Raw genomic sequence first — 19,234 nt, forward strand, 5'->3', positions numbered from 1 at the left:
TTCTAACATTGTCTCTCGGTCATGAATCATTTCCACCAGCTGGTTGCTGGTTTCCAGTCTAGCTATAAATAGACTGGTCCCAGTGTTCCAGCTGAGGTTTTCCTGGATCAGCTGTGTTTACTGATGTGCCTCTTTGGAAAGCGGAGGTTACTCTGTGTCATTGTGACGGGGTGGGGGCTGTGATGGGGGGGAGGTGGGGTCACAGCTGCTGCTGCTGCAGTGATGTCATGTCACTCGTGTTTCCTCTGTGACGAGCCAGGTGGCCTCACTGACCCGCGGCATGAAGCGAGGCCCTCTGGAACCAGGGCTGCCCTCATTAGCGGTCAGGGAGAGTCATCCTCGCATTTCGTCACAAAGAGAGACTCCGTGTGTGATGGACATATTCCTGAGTTCTCTATACTCTGTTTATTTTATTTTATATTTATTTTATTTTATTATATATTTTATTTTATTTATTTATTAATTATATATAAATATTTTTTATTATTACATATTACATATATTATTTATTTATTACATATTAATTTTATTTTATTTATTTATTTTAATTGATTTAATTTTACTTTATTTTATTTTATTCAGTCAACTTTTATGTATTTAATTAAAAAGAAAAAACTCTTCCCTCACCTACCCTCCCATCTGGGCATCTGGACAGTATCTCAGCCGTCCCCCGGACTGATCTCTTTCTCCAGGTATCTGTGGAGCCATTTCTCCAGCATGGGGGACACAGTCTGCTGGCGGTAGCCAGTCGACCAGCCAGAGACCCTCTGCTCGCTCTTCCTCGCCATCTTTCCATCCTTGGCTGTGGTGTCTGCAGACAGTTGCAGGGAAAAGCTGGTCCTGGACACTCTGTGACCTGTGACCTGACCATTTTGACCATTTTGAGGGTCGCGCCACACAGCTGCCACCACAGCGCCCAATATTTGGATTCTGGTTCATCAAAGGTCGGAATTGTCCAGATAGTTTAGCAGTTTTCTGTGGAAGACAACTACATCTGTTTGTCGACAGAAATGTACAGAACGGTTTGAAGAGAGTCCAGACATGTGGATGTTAAAGAGCAGAGAAGCTGTTTTCAGCAGGTCTTCTATAAACACCGTGTTATCAGGTGAAACGGGACAGACGTAGAAAACCACTTTTTGTCTCGGCTTCCTCTGCATGTCTCCCCATCAATCTCTGAACATGAACATTAAAGAAGCTGATGTTTTGTTTATTTAGGCTCTCTGTCTTTTGCTTTTTGTGGTTTTTATTCTTTATTTACCAGATTTCTCCCTGTTAGCTTCTTTACTTACTGATCACACACCTTCAGAAGGGATTTATTCCATCCACACCAACGTCCTTTTGCATGAACTGATTAGGGACACGAGTCCACTTCGGGTGTGAAATTGGATTTCTGCTGTGGATTTATTGATTTCATGTTGAAAGCGGATGGAACATGGGCGAAGGTGCTGCTCGACGTAAACCATGAAAGTTGCTCTGGCAAAGACAAAAATGCTGCATGATGCTGAGAGGTTGTGTCTGGTGGTGATCAAGCTGCCTGAAGAGCAGTTTCCTGCAGACCTCTGGGATGAGGCGGGAAGGAAACGGAGCAAGTTTCCTTCCAGCAAGCAGCTGGAAACTTTTTTCTGCAAAGGAGGAATAATTATGTATCAGAAGAACGGGAATCAGATGAAAGAGGGAGCGGTCGGTGATTATCTCCGTCCTACCGGGCCTTCCTGGAGTCCATGGGTCTCCGATACGCCAACTGGTACATTCATTCCTTCATTCATTTTCCTAACTGCTTAATCCGATGAAGGGTCGCGGGGAAGCTGGAGCCTATCCAGGCAGTCATTTGGGCAAAAGGCAGGGTGCACCCTGGACAGCTCGCCAGTCCATCGCAGGGCGCCAACTGGTACATGTTGTATGAAAACTTTGTGATTCCTCTTCGACCCTACACGTCTGTCTGAACGGCACGTCCTTCCAGTGAACATGTCCAGATGACTTCTGAATGAGATATTTGTTATCTTAGAGGTAATGTTAGCATAACGTCCATCATCATAACGTTAACATGTCGGCGTTGCGTTTGTCGGTGCAGCTCTTTCTGGATTTGACCTGCTGATACGGTTTTACTTGGTGTGTATAGATATAAACTGGTTAGTAATAAGACCAGCTACGAAGTGGAACCTTAAGTCCGTCATTAACAGACGACGGGAGTCCGTCAGCAGAAGATGATCCAGCCTCCCTCGGCCAGTTAAACAGCGTTCAGCTTGTGGTCACAGTCGGTGCTGTTTTTACTGTGAGGAGACAGGATTAGAGAGGCTCGGCAGCGTGCCCCCTCCATCCCCCTGCTTCCTGTCACACGTGATTATGGAGCCCATTGACAGAGTTGTCATGGTGAGCAGCAGCATCGCTGCCTGCTTGATGCCTCTGACACAGATCAAACCAGTCTGATCGAAGCTCCCATTGCCTCCTGGTGTTGTTCCACCACTCCACAAACATCCCCCTTGTTTATATCTGAGATTTAACACTTAGCGCTTACTGTTAGACCTGAAATGAGGGTGTTTCCGCTCCTAAAACACCTTGACTTTGGAGATTTCACCCTGTTGACAGATCAGTCTGGACTTATGTCTGGATGGGACTGTTGCTGATGGTCTATCTTACTGGGAGCACTGGGACCAACAAATGGCTTCTAGGCTTCATACACCTTGAGTCATTCAGTTTCGCCCCCGTCTAACCTGCTGTTTCCTCTGTGTCTCCTTGGTAACAGATTTTAGATAATGGGCTGTGTGCAATGCAAGGATAAGGAGGCAACCAAACTGACAGACGACCGGGACACCAGCATCTCCCAGGGAGCCGGGTACCGCTATGGGGCTGACCCCACGCCGCAGCACTACCCCAACTTTGGGGTCACTGCTATTCCCAACTATAACAACTTCCACGCCCCGGTCGGACAGGGGATGACCGTCTTCGGAGGAGTCAGCAACGCCTCCCACACAGGAACCCTGAGGAACCGTGGAGGGACAGGTGAGGAGACCAGACACATGTCAAACACTGAGATGTTGCATCCGCCCTACCTGTCTGTGTCGAGCTCCAGTCGGTGCTCCCGTTAACCAGTCACAATCCTGATGGTGGTCCTGCAGAACTGCACTGTGACCAGAACCGGACCCTCATTCGTCAGCATCATGCTGCACGTTTAGAACATAAAAACAAAAAGATCCTGAGTTTTATCCACCATGAGCAGGTCAGTTCCCACATCCTCCATCTTCCTCAACGTTCCCGCTCATTTGCATTCGGAAACACCTTTGTTGACCATATATGGTAACAACTCACCTGTTTGGCAAACTCCTGGCCTTTCATGGAGAGGCTGAAACCGACCGAATGTTTCTTCCTTCACTCAAAATCAAGTTGACATTTATTTATACGGAGCGTTTCATCCATGAAGCAACAGGATGTTTTATACAAACAGAAAGAAAATCTACTGGAAGCACGTTTATGAAAATGGAAAATCAGGAGAGAAAAGGAAAAAAAGAAAAAGTTTATCGACAAAACTTAATGCAGTGGAGAGAGTTCAAACTCCGGATCACAACAAGATGCGTCTGCAGCCGGAGGAGGACCAGACCCATCAGAAATTCCTCTTCCGGAAACAGATCATTCCCAGTATCATTCCCAACATCATTCCTAGTATCATTCCAGCATAATCCCTGGTATCATTCCCAGCATCATTAACAATATCATTCCTAGTACCATCTAACTTCATCCCCTCTATCATCCCAGCATCATTCCTAGCATCATTCCCAGCATCATTCCCAACATCATTCCTGGCATCATTGCAGCATCATTCCCAGTATCATTCCCAACATCATTCCAGCATAATCCCTGGTATCATCCCAGCATCATTAACAATATCATTCCTAGTACCATCTAACTTCATCCCCTTCATCCCCTTCATCTCCTAGCATCATTCCTAGCATCATTCCTAACATAATTCCCAGCATCATTCCCAGCATCATTCCCAGCATCATTCCTAACATCATCCCTGGCATCATCGCAGCATCATTCCCAACATAATTCCCAGCATCATTCCCAGCATCATTAACAATATCATTCCTAGTACCACCTAACTTCATCCCCTCCATCATCCTAGCATCATTCCGAGCATTATTCCTAACATTATTCCTAACATCATTCCTAACATCATTCCTAGCATCGACACCATCATTATCCATTCTCAGCTGTCTGTCTCCAGAGGTTATGGATGATCTGAAACCAGTCTTCAGATGAGACATAATCAGTAGGTGATGATGATGATGGAGGAGATGAAGAACCTCTTAGCAACGACATAGCTCCACCTGCCAGGCGGTCAGGTGGTATCCCAATAACAGACACGCATCGGAGACAGAGGAACGTCTCTGATCCAAAGCCCGAACAGGGAAGTTCATTTCTTTATTTGTGCATCGACACACACACACACGCGCGCGCGCGCACACACACACACACACACACACACACACACACACTGAGGAATTCCTGGTGCAGTTAAAGACTTTTCCACATGCAGAATCCTGACGGTCCTCAGCTCCGGGCCTGACCCCAGACCAGCCCTGTCAGGAATGTCCGGCTGGCTTTGTGCAGCAGCCTCATTGTTTAGCTGGGAATTTTCTTTCTTCAGGATTTCCTTTATGTTGGACTGAGCCTGGAGGAACCCCACATTACCACTCCGCTCCGCCGGAGAGCTCTCCCTCACAGCGTGGATTATTTTCTGCTCCTAATCCAAATCCACGCAGCGGCAGAGCAGCAGAGAGGTTTAACGTTTTTAATTTTCTGCTGGTGGGAGGAATCTGGACGTCCGTATCTCCTGCCATTTCAACCTGTTATAAAGCAGCCGTAACGCCCGTCGCACTGCGGTGGACGCCAGGCTGCAGTTTAGATGTCTTATTGATTATCTGTTCACTTTTTGCTGATGTCATCTCCCTAAATGGAAATTCACAGTTAGTCCCTGCACCTTATGTAACTAATTGAACGGCATCCCAGCAGACGGCTCTGAGACTGATCAATAAGGGAGCGTTCACCTCTGCTGATCGAATGGAACATCCAAACTGTCCAAAGCACAGGTTCATAAATGCATTAGCATTGTAGCGTCAGAACGGGAAACCTGGACAGAACTCACCGTCGGGTCCCATTCAGATGGTGATCCTGACTTGATGGGAAGGTCTTTAAGGCTCCTGGTTTTTATCTCCAGGTTGACGTCTCCTGATGGATTGAGTCAGTGAAAACCCCCTTCTCGAGTCACCTCGTGTCACTTCACCGGGTTCAGTTCAGGTTGTAGTTTTAAGACCAGCAGAACGTCGGTTTCAAAGTTCCATATTGCAAAGTTGAGATATGTCATGAGAAGAAAGCTCCTATTATCAGCGAGTAACGAGTCCAAGTGTCCTGCAGCAAGCTGAGATGTGGACCAGGAGACTATCTGCCATCCCATTATTTACACACACTGTCGTGTGATCAAAGATCAATCAGTTTCACACAGATAATATTAGTCTTCCTCCCCAAACGAAATAATCTTCAACCATCTGTTTGTTTCCTTAAAGCTCTGAACAAAATGAAAGTTAATGTTAGCATCGTTAGCTTCCTTTAACGCTAACACCGTTAGCTTCCTTTAACGTTAGCACCGTTAGCTTCCTTTAATGTTAGCAGTGATATCTTCCTTTAACGTTAGCAGCATTAGCTTCCTTTAATGATGGCATGGTTAGCTTACTTTAACATTAGCACAGTTAGCAAACAAAGTCTGTGTATCCAGCAGTTCAGAAATCTCTTATTAGATCACATCAGTGTCGAGATGATGTCTGCCTCCTCAAGAGATCAGTCAGCTGAACTTTATTCCCTCTGGTCCCCTGTGATCAGCTCCATCACTTAGTATGGGGGGAGAATGTTACCTTATTGCGCTCGGGGTTGGTGGCCGGTTGGGGTTCTCTGGGGGCTGTGGGTCTGTGGTGGGCTCCTGGGGGGGGATTTTGACTGCTCCATTGCTGGAGTGGCTAGGTTTCTAGCCCTACGGTGGACCTGGATGGGCCAGCGGCTGGAGTTGCCGCGCAGCGGCGGGGCGAGGTCGCTGGCGGGGGATGGGTTGGCGGGCGTGACTCCGTAACGGGCGCTTGTGCCGCCGTGGGGTGGGCTGGGCGGGGTCCCGGGCTCCGGTGCCCGGGGTTGTCCCCTGTCTCTTGGGGGTGGGGGGTCGGCTTGTGCCGGGGGGGGGGGGGGGGCTGGGCTGACCTGGACCTGCCGCTGCGGCGGCGGGCAGGTACGTGCTCTGGTGCCTGGTTGCGACCCTGGGACTTGTTGAGTGGGGGGTGTTTGATAGTGTGGATGGGATGTGAGTGTGTATGGAGGGATGTGTGTAGGGGGTGTGCGTTGAGGACTGGTGGCGGTACATAGGTATGTGGATGTGTGTGGGTGGGGAAGTGTGATGATGCGTGTGTGGGGGGGGTGTCGTGGTGTCTGTGGGGGGGTAGTGCCGTGTGTGTAGGGGAGTGGGGTGATGCGTGTATGTGGGGAGTGGCGGTGGTGCATGTATACGGGTGTGTGTGGGGGGGTGGGGGAGGGGGGGCGTGCTGTCTGTGTGTGTGTGGGGGGGGGGGGGGGCAGGGGTGTATGTATGGGGGAGTGGGTGGTGCATGTGTGTGGTAGGTTGGTGGATAAGTGTAGATATGATGGATGGGAGTGGGGGAGATTTGGATGTGACGTGGGGGTCAGGAGGATGGTTTTAAGGGTGGGCTGAACGGGTGGCTGGGTGGACCTGAATGTGTCCGGAAGTGTGTGTGTGTGTGGCTGTAGGTGTGTGCTGAGACAGTGTGAAGTGCCGATGTGTGGACAAGGGGGGACTTCATGTCCCCAGGTGGGGGTGTCCTCTGTGAGTGAGGGGGCGGTGGACAATCGGTCTGGGATTCCCCTTCTGCCGCCCCGCCTCCTCTTTGTCCTCGTGCCTCCCTTCTGCATGTGGTGAGTTGGTCCCCTCTTGGGTCGGTGATGACTCTCTGGTTAGAGTCGCCGAAGGCTCTGGTTACGGGGATGGCTGTCCCCGGCTTGTCCTGGTCCTTGGGGGGCCCTGGGAGTAGGGGGCATGCCCAGTGCCGCGGGCGGCTCACCTTCTGGAGGAAAGCTCACTTTCCTCCAGACTTAAATCCCTCAACCCCTCTTCCTCCTCGCTCCCCATCACACACAGGCAGGGTATTGGGAGGTGTGCACGTGGCGCTGGGTGGTGAGAAAGGCCATCAAGGTGGTCTTGATCGCTGCACCCAGCCTCGGCTCACCTCCCAGTTTTAATTACACTTAGACACCAAACACCAAAACACTGACGACTCACATGATTAGGGGGAAGAGCATGCGGTGTATGGTGGGCGGGGCTGCTTAGGTGGTCCCTCTCCCAACACCGCGTGGCACTTCCCTCAGTTTTAATTGCAACTAATACATACTTCACAATCAGTCATAAGCGGGGGGGAGGCAGGGACGATAGGGTCTTCTCATGCCCCTGCTCTCGGGGCTTTACTGGGGGGGGGTACGGGTGGGGGAAGAGTGCCGTCCATTAGGCCTAAGTCTGGGCTGGCCTGGCTGTAGGAGGGTTGTCGCCGGCCCTGGGGGGATGCTGGGTCGGCTGCATCTGTGGGGTGGTGGGGGGGACGCTGGGAGTGGTGGGCGGTAATTATGGGGGCCCTGATCGGGGCCATCCTGTCCTCATCCCCCTCTGAGGTATCTCACATGGGACATGATGGAGGGGTGAGGTGAGGATGTGTGGGAGTGGGTGTATGGGGTTACAGATGGATGGTGGGATGGCTGGGGGGGGATTAGGGTTGGGGATATAGGTGGGTAGGGGATAGGGATGTGTGAGGATGAGTAGATGTGTGTGTGGAGGGGTATGTTGGCGCGTGGGTTGTATTGGGGTGTGCCTGTGTTGGAGGAGTGAGGGTATGTGTGTGTGTGTGTGTGTGTGTGTGTGTGTGTGTGTGTGTGTGTGTGTGTGTGTGTGTGTGTGTGTGTGTGTGTGTGTAGGGGGGGGTGTATATGCGGAATGGGATGTGTGAGTGAGGGTGAAGTTTGGAGGGGGGCTATGGGTGGTGGAGGGGTGTTTGGTGGGGCATGTGTGGTTGGGTAGAAGTAGAGGGATGGGGTGGCGGGGTGTGAGCATGTGTGGGGGGGGGGGGTGAGCGTGTGTGGGGGCGGGGGCGATTGGGGTTCGTGTGACTTGGTATGGGTGAGTGAGTAGAGGTGGGGTGGGGTTGTATATGTGATGGATGATGTGCATGGATTGCAGAGGGTTGTGTGGATGGGGGTTGAGAGGGGAGTGCGTGTTTGGGGGGGGGTATGCATGTATATGTGTGAGGGGAGTGCGTGTTGGGGGGGGGGGGGGGGGTATGCATGTATATGTGTGTGTGGTTTGGTGGTGGGGGGGTGGTGTCCTGTACCCGGGGGCGCAGCTGGTGCACTGGGGTGCGACCTGGCTGCCGCTGGGTGGCGGTCTGGGGATCCTGGTCCTCCGTCGGTGTGGGCTGTACCCTCTGCCTGCGGGGGCGGGGGGCTGCTCTCGGGCTCTTGGGGCCCTGGGGCCTGCGCTCTGTCTGCCCTGGGTGGCCGGTGCCCGGCGGGATCGGCCCTTGCCGGCCTGGGCCTGCTGGGGCCTGTTCCCCCTGACTGCGGGGGACTCTGGTTGGGCACCTCCTTCGCCACCTCCTGGGCAGATGCATGGCTGGCTCTGGAGTGGGGGGGTTGGGATCTGTACCTGGGGGTGACTGTCGGTTACCCGGGTCTCTGGGTTCTCCTGGCCTTCCTCTAGCTGTAGGCGGGCGGGGTCACATTGGCATGATCACTCTTCTCTAAACACGTTCCACTCTGAATGTTCTGCATGAATGTTCTGCATGTGTCACAGTCACTGAGTCATCCAGCAAGTTTATTCATTAACAGCAGGTACCTCTCTTTCTGTCTTTTTGACTTAACTTGCTAGTTTCTGGTCCTCATGATTGTCAATGGTTTTGTTCTCCACGAATCTAGAGTTGGCTTGTGTGGGTGTATATATTTATGTGTGTGGGTGGGTATGTGTGTGTACTTATGTGTATGTGTATGTGTATGTATGTATGTGTATGGATATGTATATATGTATGCATATGTGTGAGTGTATGTGTATGTATGTGTATGTGTGTGTATGTGTATATGTATGTGTATGTATGTGAGTATGTATATGTGTATATATGTATATATATATATATATATATATATATGTGTGTGTATGTATGTGTATATGTATGTATGTATATCTATCTTTATGTATGCATGTATGTGTACATGTGTGTGTATGCATGTGTATGTATGTGTATATGTATGTATGTATGTATATATGTATATATATAATGTATGTGCGAGTGTATATACATATATATGTAGGTGGGTATGTATGTGCATATACATGTATGCATTGATCTCTTTCTTTTGTTTTTTTTTTGTTTTTTGTTTTTTATGTTCTCTTTTCTGTTCTCTTTCTGCCCCTTTCCTGTCCTTTCCGGTCGGGTCCAGCAGCATAAACTCTGTAATACAAGCTATTATCCAAAACAAATTGAAAAATAAAATAAGAATCAAGAAATACAAGGGGATCATTACATCTACAAAAGTTCCCCTTGGCAAAATAAATTTGCTCAGCAGAACACAGCATCCAGAACATCAGTCTGCTTGCTTAAATGCTGGACAAGACAAAAAAAAAAAAAAAAACATTAGCACAGTTAGCTTCCTTTAACATTAGCAGTATTAGCTTCCTTTAACGTTGGCAGCGTTAGTTTCCTTTAATGATGGCATGGTTAGCTTCCTTTGACATTAGCACAGTTGGCCTCCTTTAACGTTAGCAGTGTTAGCTTCCTTTAATGTTAGCAACGTTAGCTTCCTTTAACCTTAGCAGCGTTAGCTTCCTGCTGTTGTTTGTGAACCTCTGTATGGTGGTTTACCTGACGACAGATCAAATTAGTGGTGTTGAATGATTTGACGCGGCATCCTCCTCGTATTACTTTGACTTTCCAAATATTGCAAACAGGTTTTCAGGTATCATCTGTCGACACAGGGAAAAACAACCACACTTTGTGTCAATTAAAGACCCCACAAGGCTTGACTGCATCACTAATGATTACTGCATGGCTTAACCACCCTCCTCTCTTGACACACATACACAGACAGCCAAATATAAACATCAGTTTTTATATCAGCCTCGTTTTACTGGACCTCACGGTTTTCTGTCAAGTCCCATCAGAGCACAGGTCTCCTCTCCTGGCTTCTCTCACTTTTACTATGTTTCCTCAGCTCCTCAACTCAGGAGGTAAAAGGTGTTTCTAAACAAAATGGAGCGACGGACATAAATTATGTGTGTTTATGGCCGACTATTCAGCCACTCATAGTCCAAGATTTTTCAGTGCAACGTTTTGTTTGTTCACGCAAAGACTGCATGGACAAATCAGCATCATGCTACGCCTGTTTCTGAGTGACTCAGCAGAATGAGAATTTATCAGTTGACATGGAAACACTAACAAGCACTTATTGTGTTGAATCACCAACGGGCAGGTTTCTGTCATCAAACTAATGCCAACGAGCCGGCTCTGGCGTCATAGCAACGCCAACGAGCCGGCTCTGTCGTCATAGCAACGCCAACGAGCCGGCTCTGTCGTCATAGCAACGCCAACGAGCCGGCTCTGGCATTGTAGCAGAGCCTATAGCTGGCCGTATTGGTTGCAACTTTAAATTAAACATTGTTTCATTAGTTGATCTTATTATTGTTTTTTTATTATTGTCAGCATATTTCTGTATGTCTTATGGCACCATAATGCAAAAAACCTAGTGGAAACACTGGATTCACCATTTAAATTGTACACGTTAGCACACACACCAGTATTATATGTGAAATGTGTGGGTGTAAAAGTGTGTGTGCGTATGTGTGTGTTTCTTTATGTCAGATAGTTTATGAATCACAGTACCAACCAGTTACTAAACAGCTGCTTCTTTCTGACATTTTCCACTCCGGCTGCCTCCACATTGGATGTTCCATACAGTTATTTGTACAGCTGTTGTACAGGAGTGGCTAAAATCCTCTATATTCATATTAATCTACTAAAGCTGATGCTGTTTTTATGGTCTTGCAGGAGTCACCCTCTTCGTGGCACTGTATGACTACGAGGCTCGGACAGAAGACGACCTGAGCTTCAGGAAAGGAGAACGTTTCCAGATCATTAACAGCACGTAAGTCCCTTCGGTGGCCCTCGGAGAGGATTAAAGTTTTCCACGTGAACCCCGGAGTTTCCGGCTTTAGAGGGAAGCTGAGGTGAAAACAGCAGCGGGTAGCAGACGAGCTTTGGTTTCATAATGTGTAACAGTCTGGAGCCCAAAATAAGTCTCCTGTACCGCGTCAGTTTGTGGAGCTGTGAAATCATAAATGCCATGTTCTGCACTAAAGAAACCCCAACCTGCTAACCGCATCACCACCGCGATATGAATCAGTGTCATCTGGTGTTTTACTGTCAGTCAGTAGATAATCACTTGATGAGAAACCCCCTGAAGTTGGTGCAGTTGTGGACCAGCATGTTTCTCAGCGTCATTCTTCCTCACAGGGAGAAATGTTCGGATCCAAAGTAACGAGCAATAAAAGGCGCCGTAGTGAGGCTGAAGTCGTGCTTTAAACGTGGGTTGTGACGGCGTGGAGCCAACAGAGTTTATTCAGGGCTAACAGAGGCTGGAGGGAGGTCTGCAGCCGCAGGGATGAGCGCGGCCTTCCTTCAGACTTTCCTCTGGACCTGAACAGGAAGTACCGGGTTACACCCACTGCGATGTTGGCTCGTCTTTCTTCCAGTCAGCAGAACGGTAAACGGTGTGTGTGTGTGTGTGTGTGTGTGTGTTTGCCTGCTACCAGCACACACTCCATCGCAGTGTTTGCATCTCTGCAGCTGAGCAACCAAGTTCATTCCGTCCCATCTAAAGCCCTGATATCCTGGTGCATTACGGAGGAGCGGACAGATTTCCCAGTATTCCCAGTGGGAACTCCGTAGTGGGAGTTTAAACAACTGGTTTGCAACACGCAGGATGAAACGTCCTGATGAGTTTCTCTTTCCTCAACATCACAGCGAGGTCACCACACCCACTTAGCATCCTGTCTCAGCGAGCGTCTCGCACATTCCTCCACATCGTCCCAGCTGGAGCAGGAAGTCGTCACACCTCCTCCTCCTCCTCCTCCCCCGACAGCGCTGCATCTTCACCCCTCCTCTCCAGTCTGCCCACACCTCTCACATGGACCTCCTGCGCTGACCCCTGCTGGCCAGAGAGGGGGGGTCAGGCTGGATCGTGTTGGAGCTGGCAGGAGGAGACAGACGGATGATGAGGAAGACGCAGCATTCCGGTGGACGCTCCGCCGTCGCCTCACGGCGGGAATGTCGGGTCCGTTCTGTTTATATCTCACCCTGAATTGTTGTTCTACGTGAGGCAGCTCTGTTTGCACACCCAGCTGGAGTTAGTGGTGAACGAACACACTGAACGGCCGCGTGGCTGGAGATGGAGGCTCTTTGTTTACTCCCTGTTGTTGTCTCTGTGGCTGTGGAGAGCTGGTTTACAGCGGAGCCGCCCATCCCACACCGATGCGTCTCAGCCCAGCATTCCTCCCCGCCTCGCTGCTGGGACACCGCCACCCCCCCCTCCACAGGGAACATATCCGTCTGTCCCCAGGCGTCTCACTGCCGCGTCACTCAGCAGGGACACAAGACAAACGGACACAAACATCAACCGGAGCTTTTCCTCCAGCAGACAGAAACAGCAGCTGGTTAGTGATGGTTTAACCGGCTTTAACCAGCTGGTTGTGAGTGGAGAGATGGGTTAACCAGTCAGACACAGAGACAGACTCCTGCTCCTGTTTCTGACTCTCTGAGTTCCTCACAGACCAGGTCCAGTTAGGAGGCAGAGACCGGGTCCAGTTAGGAGACAGAGACCGGGTCCGGTTAGGAGACCGGGTCCAGTTAGGAGACAGAGACCGGGTCCGGTTAGGAGACCGGGTCCAGTTAGGAGACAAAGACCGGGTCCGGTTAGGAGACTGACACCGGGTCCGGTTAGGAGACTGACACCGGGTCCGGTCGGGTCCGGTTAAGAGACTGAGACCGGGTCCGGTTAGGAGACAAAGACCGGGTCCGGTTAGGAGACAAAGACCGGGTCCGGTTAGGAGACAAAGACCGGGTCCGGTTAGGAGACTGACACCGGGTCCGGTTAGGAGACTGACACCGGGTCCGGTCGGGTCCGGTTAGGAGACAAAGACCGGGTCCGGTTAGGAGACAAAGACCGGGTCCGGTTAGACAGACCATATGCTGCAGTTTGATCTTGTGGTTTTGAATCCCGTCCAGATGTTTCTGTTAACATCTGCAGAATGTCTCCTCCACATGTTGGAACTTTATTTAAACTCTTCACTTAAACAGACATGAAAACAGCCCACTGACGTGTTTCATGTGGGTTCAGTGTGGGTGGGAGTAAAGCCCCCCCCCTCCACAGGGACGGGATGGGAACGGGTCGGGATGACGGTTCTGGGGAACCCAACATGAAGTTTGTTCACATGCTTTTTGTGTTTCAGTGAAGGGGAATGGTGGGACGCTCGCTCGCTCACCACCGGGGGCAGCGGCTACATTCCCAGTAACTACGTGGCTCCGGTGGACTCCATCCAAGCTGAAGAGTGAGTCACGCATGTTGCTCCCACACACACCTCCACCTCTGCAGCACATCTGTATGTCGCTCCCACACACCTCCACCTCTGCAGCACATCTGTATGTTGCTCCCACACACCTCCACCTCTGCAGCACATCTGTATGACATGTCGCTCCCACACACCTCCACCTCTGCAGCACATCTGTATGACATGTCGCTCCCACACGGCTCCAACTCTGCAGCACATCTGTATGACATGTCGCTCCCACACACCTCCACCTCTGCAGCACATCTGTATGACATGTCGCTCCCACACGGCTCCAACTCTGCAGCACATCTGTATGACATGTCGCTCCCACACGGCTCCACCTCTGCAGCACATCTGTATGATATGTCGCTCCCACACACCTCCACCTCTGCAGCACATCTGTATGTTGCTCCCACACACCTCCACCTCTGCAGCACATCTGTATGACATGTCGCTCCCACACACCTCCACCTCTGCAGCACATCTGTATGATATGTCGCTCCCACACACCTCCACCTCTGCAGCACATCTGTATGTTGCTCCCACACACCTCCACCTCTGCAGCACATCTGTATGACATGTCGCTCCCACACGGCTCCACCTCTGCAGCACATCTGTATGACATGTCGCTCCCACACACCTCCACCTCTGCAGCACATCTGTATGACATGTCGCTCCCACACGGCTCCACCTCTGCAGCACATCTGTATGATATGTCGCTCCCACACGGCTCCACCTCTGCAGCACATCTGTATGACATGTCGCTCCCACACGGCTCCACCTCTGCAGCACATCTGTATGATATGTCGCTCCCACACGGCTCCACCTCTGCAGCACATCTGTATGATATGTCGCTCCCACACGGCTCCAACTCTGCAGCACATCTGTATGACACTGTTAACACATGGATTTAAAACTTGGTCCACTGTTATCCAGCGTTTCCTTCTTCATGCTGCAGTTTGTGAACATGTGCGACAGGACAGGCGGACTCTGCAGATTCAGCCCCTCTGGACACGTTTTAATGTCCTCCGGTGGATTCAGAAGTCTCTTCTGCTCCATGATGGAGGGAAAGTGCACACTTTGTCCTGCAGGGGGCACCGTAGGGAAAGACAGAACGACTCTTTACAGGTTTGTCACCAGAGTGCTGATCCTTCTCCTCCTTCCCTCAGCTGGTACTTTGGTAAACTGGGCCGTAAGGATGCAGAGAGGCAGCTGCTGTCCACCGGAAACCCTCGAGGAACTTACCTCATCAGAGAGAGCGAAACCACAAAGGGTGATGGAAGCTCAGAGTGTCTGCAGCGAAGCGTCACATGACCAGGTGGCGTTAGCTGACTCAGACCTGTGTCCCTCCTCTGTGTCCTGCAGGGGCCTTCTCCCTGTCCATACGGGACTGGGACGATGTGAAAGGAGATCACGTTAAGCACTATAAGATCCGCAAGCTGGATAGCGGCGGGTATTACATCACCACCAGGGCTCAGTTTGAGACGCTGCAGCAGCTGGTCCAGCACTACTCAGGTAAACTCAGAGCAGCTCTGTGTTCCTTTTGACCTGAAAACTGCGTCTTTCTGACTCATTTCCATGCCACACTTACATCTGTGTATATTTCTGGAGCTGATGGTACCCTGCAGCATCCTGGGGCTGAGAAACCCCTTCAGTACCGCACTGTCACAGGAGGACATCACGGGAATAAGGGAGGGGGGGGGTTCAGGTATTTTATTTATTTATATATCCCACCATATAAACATATATATATATGTTTATATAAAATAACTTAATTTACAAAAAGCAATTATATTAAAAATATTGTATATATACAATATATATACTATACATATATACATATATATATATATATATATATATATATATACACATTTGAATTTGAATTTTTTTTAAACATGTAAAATTGTCATACAGACTGATAATGAACATATTAATGCATAGATAGAGTAAACATAAATGACAACTACATATTCTTTTTACATATACAAAAACGGAGTGGGAGGAAGTACCCCCCCCCCAATGAATCATTATTAATCAATTTTTCATCTATATATAAACATTTGAACATTTATATTAATATTTGTAATTAGGGTCCGAGCCATACGAAGTATGGCAGGGCCCTATTGTTGTTGAAATGTTTTCTTTTTTATTATTATTATTATTGTTTATTTTATCTCATTTATGTATTTCATTGATCTTTATTTATGATAAGTCACATGATGACTGACATTCAGTTAGGCAGCATCAATGTGAGCTGGTGATGACGACTCCATGATGGTTTTCTGGCGCGCTCCAGTTGGCACATCGACTTATCGATCTTTAAACCCTGAAATCAGCAGCATGAACTGGAGCTGGTGACATGGCTCAGTAACGTACCTCTGCCTTTCCCTCACAGAGGATGAACGGAGCCGACGACAAACTTAAAACAAAATAACCTTCCTTCCTTTCAGGGCTCTGCAGCTTCCTGCTTTCTGTCTCCACGCTGTGCGTCGCTTTCTGTGACTGATTCCAGATCAGCTGAACAGCCTGTGTCTGCTGCTAACCATGGCTAACTGCTATTAGCAAACCTGAATATGAAATTTATTCTCTTAGATGTGTGATTTTGATGAGAGATGCACCTTCAGCCTGGTGGAATGAAAGCGTGGGATGTTCCTCCGTCTGTGAAGGAGCCATGTTTTCTGTATCACTGCCGTCAGTTTGGAGGGAAGGCTCCGGTTGGCTTGGCGACCTGTCCGTTGTTTGTGCTTTCTGAGCGGGTCGTCCTCGTATCGACGGGTTTTATGACGGCTGCCAGCTGCATGGATTTCAGTCCAGATGAGTTTTGATGGCCAGCTTGCAGGCTAAACGCTTCCACGAGGTCTTTATCAGGTCTTTACTGCTCCGTGCAAACACCCCTGGCCCTTATCAGTGGTTGTCAGATATCAGCATAGAGAAACCAGCGGAAGCCCGACCTTCATCAACTGGTCATGGGCAAACACAAGAACTCTGCAGCGTGAAGCTAGACATGTTGGCTTTCAGGACACAGGTGGTGTCTTCTGTCCAGATGGTCATTAATGCTTGATGTGTCCCGTTTGCTGGTTGGACGTTACGGCCGAATGCTGTGTGGATCATCATGTTCATGACAACGAACACGGAGCTGTGAGGATGTTTGAGGCAGAACAAGTGACATAAGTTAACCTCTTCATCCCGTCCAATACAGAAGATGTGAGCAGACAGCAGGAAGCAGCAACGCTAACATATAGCATAGCAGCAACGCTAACATGTAGCATAGCAACATGACGGGTAGAAACTCAGCTAAAATACTCCAACAGCATCGGCATCCAAACCAAACTCAGTTCAAACCCCAACCAGTTACGTTCCATCTCAAAACTCTGCTGATGTGTCTCCTGTGACTCGGCCTTGGTTTGAAATGGATCATGAAGGTCCTTCTGGTTTCCATGGAGATGAAGGTCCTACTGGTTTCCATGGAGATGATGGCCCTAATAGTTTCTATAGAGATGAAGGTCCTCCTGGTTTCCATGGAGATGAAGGTCCTGCTGGTTTCCATGGAGATGAAGGTCCTGATAGTTTCCATGGAGATGAAGGTCCTGCTGGTTTCTATGGAGATGAAGGGGGTTTATGGTGAATTATTCTCTCTTCCTGTTATGAAATATCTTGTGCTTCACATCTTTCCAGATCCTCGTGGTGTTTGTAAGGTAAATGTGGGGTCTATGCCTGGATTCTACTTTACTAGTTCTTAGGATTACTTTACTAGTTTTTAAGATGTTTTACTAGTTTTGAGGATTACTTTACTAGTTCCCATGGTTGCTTTACTAGCTCCTCTGATTGCTTTAGTAGTTTTTAGGATTACTGAACTAGTTCCTGGATTACTTTACTAATTTCTAGGATTGCTTTACAAGTTTTAAGGATTACTAGTTCCTAGGATTACTTTACTAGTTTTTAGGATTACTATTCTAGCTCCTGGATTAACTCAGTTGTTATCTTCTGGTTTCTACTGAAGGTTATGGTTTTTTTTTAGGAAGACATCAACATTTACATGTTCTGCTGTATTCCAGGTGAATTTAGTCTGACACAGGAACACATATGTTGATTCTGACACGCCTGCAGTAATCTCACACGTCTCAGCTCTCTGTGAAAACCAGGATTATACAAACAGCCCTTGTAGTTGTGATGGACTACGTTTTTATTTTGGGTTTATCATTCCAGGCAGGCTTTGTCTCTGTCATCCTGTCTTTACCTTCTCCAGCGTGTGGAAAAGAGACCGCTTCAGCGTCTCGCTGCTTCCTCTGCTCTTTGTGCTGCTAACTGTTTGTGTGTTGCTGTGTGGCGTGTGCAGACCGAGCTGCAGGTCTCTGCTGTCGCTTAGTGGTCCCCTGCCACAAAGGGATGCCCCGCCTCGCCGACCTGTCCGTCAAAACCAAAGACGTGTGGGAGATTCCGCGGGAGTCGCTGCAGCTGATCAAGCGTCTTGGGAACGGGCAGTTTGGGGAGGTCTGGATGGGTACGGATCCGGCCGCCTCCAGAGGTTGAGGCCGTGTGGACGGAGGTCACGGACAGGGCAGAGGCACCAGATGCAAACTGGGAAACCTGCTGGGAAGATTTGACAAGTTTAGGGATTTAGCAGAAACATTCTTCCTGGATCATCTGAGAGTCAGGAGACACTGCCCTCACAACACAGATGGCCTCCGTCCACGTGAGCCTCAGTGCATGTTCCTGTCCCTCATAGTTACCCCTGTCCCCTCCCTTCCCTGTAGAGGGTGCGGATGGTTTGTGCTTTAATCTAACCGGCGTGTGTGTGAACTACATCCCTGACACGGTGGGCTTGAGTCATGATGCCTGGGAGATCAGCAGAGATGAGCTTGAGTTGGAAGTAAAGCTGGGAACGGGATGTTTTGCTGAAGTGTTTTACGGTAAGAAGACGTTCCCACTTCTAAGAAACACACAGACGATTTTACATCCATATACGAGACACGTCAGGAAGGCGGAGCTTCATCATCTGCAGCGTGGACGTCTTGATGCCGCAGAGAACACAACCGATTTTATATTACACAAAATAATTTCATTATAATAATTATAATCATCTTTTTATTCATTTTATAGTTCATTTTATTAGTTTTTTAGATTTAATCATAAAACATTTATTTTTATTTTTATTTTATAGTTAATAATGACAGTGATAACAATATATATCTTATTATCATTTCACGTTATCTTCAGTTATATTGTAATTATGATACTAAAAATATATTTAAGTTTTATTTTAATAGTTTTATTTAATAACAATGACAACAGTAATGGTACATTTTACTTTGGTTTTATATGTAATTGTATCAATAATTATTTTGAAGTCATAAAAAATAATGGTTTATTTAGTGAATGTCCGTATTTACTTGCAGTTGGACGGACAGACAGTCTGTGTTTTATCTCAGGAGGTGGCGGTAACCTGATCTACATCCAGCATCCACTTTATCAGCTCCACCTCCTCTGCTTCTGGTTAACACAAACAGCTAATCGTCCAGTCACATGGCAGCATTTCGC

The 19,234-nt window shown here is 48.7% G+C and overlaps 1 protein-coding gene across 1 annotated transcript in view; it reads left to right on the top strand.

The window, feature by feature from the left end:
* fynb (FYN proto-oncogene, Src family tyrosine kinase b) overlaps positions 1–19,234 on the top strand; it is a gene marked incomplete at its 3' end in the record, with an annotated part of 48,671 nt that overhangs the window by 26,829 nt on the left and 2,608 nt on the right. Inside the window, exons 3-8 of the mRNA XM_079255180.1 lie at positions 2,744–3,000; positions 11,136–11,232; positions 13,595–13,693; positions 14,863–14,966; positions 15,059–15,208; positions 18,033–18,197. Of these exons, the coding sequence (XP_079111306.1) occupies positions 2,754–3,000; positions 11,136–11,232; positions 13,595–13,693; positions 14,863–14,966; positions 15,059–15,208; positions 18,033–18,197 (862 nt within the window). The 5' untranslated portion in view covers positions 2,744–2,753. The remainder of the gene's footprint in view (positions 1–2,743; positions 3,001–11,135; positions 11,233–13,594; positions 13,694–14,862; positions 14,967–15,058; positions 15,209–18,032; positions 18,198–19,234) is intronic.

The sequence above is a fragment of the Telmatherina bonti genome (assembly GCF_933228915.1).
Source record: "Telmatherina bonti genome assembly, chromosome: 16".
Classification (NCBI taxonomy): Eukaryota; Metazoa; Chordata; class Actinopteri; order Atheriniformes; family Telmatherinidae; genus Telmatherina; species Telmatherina bonti.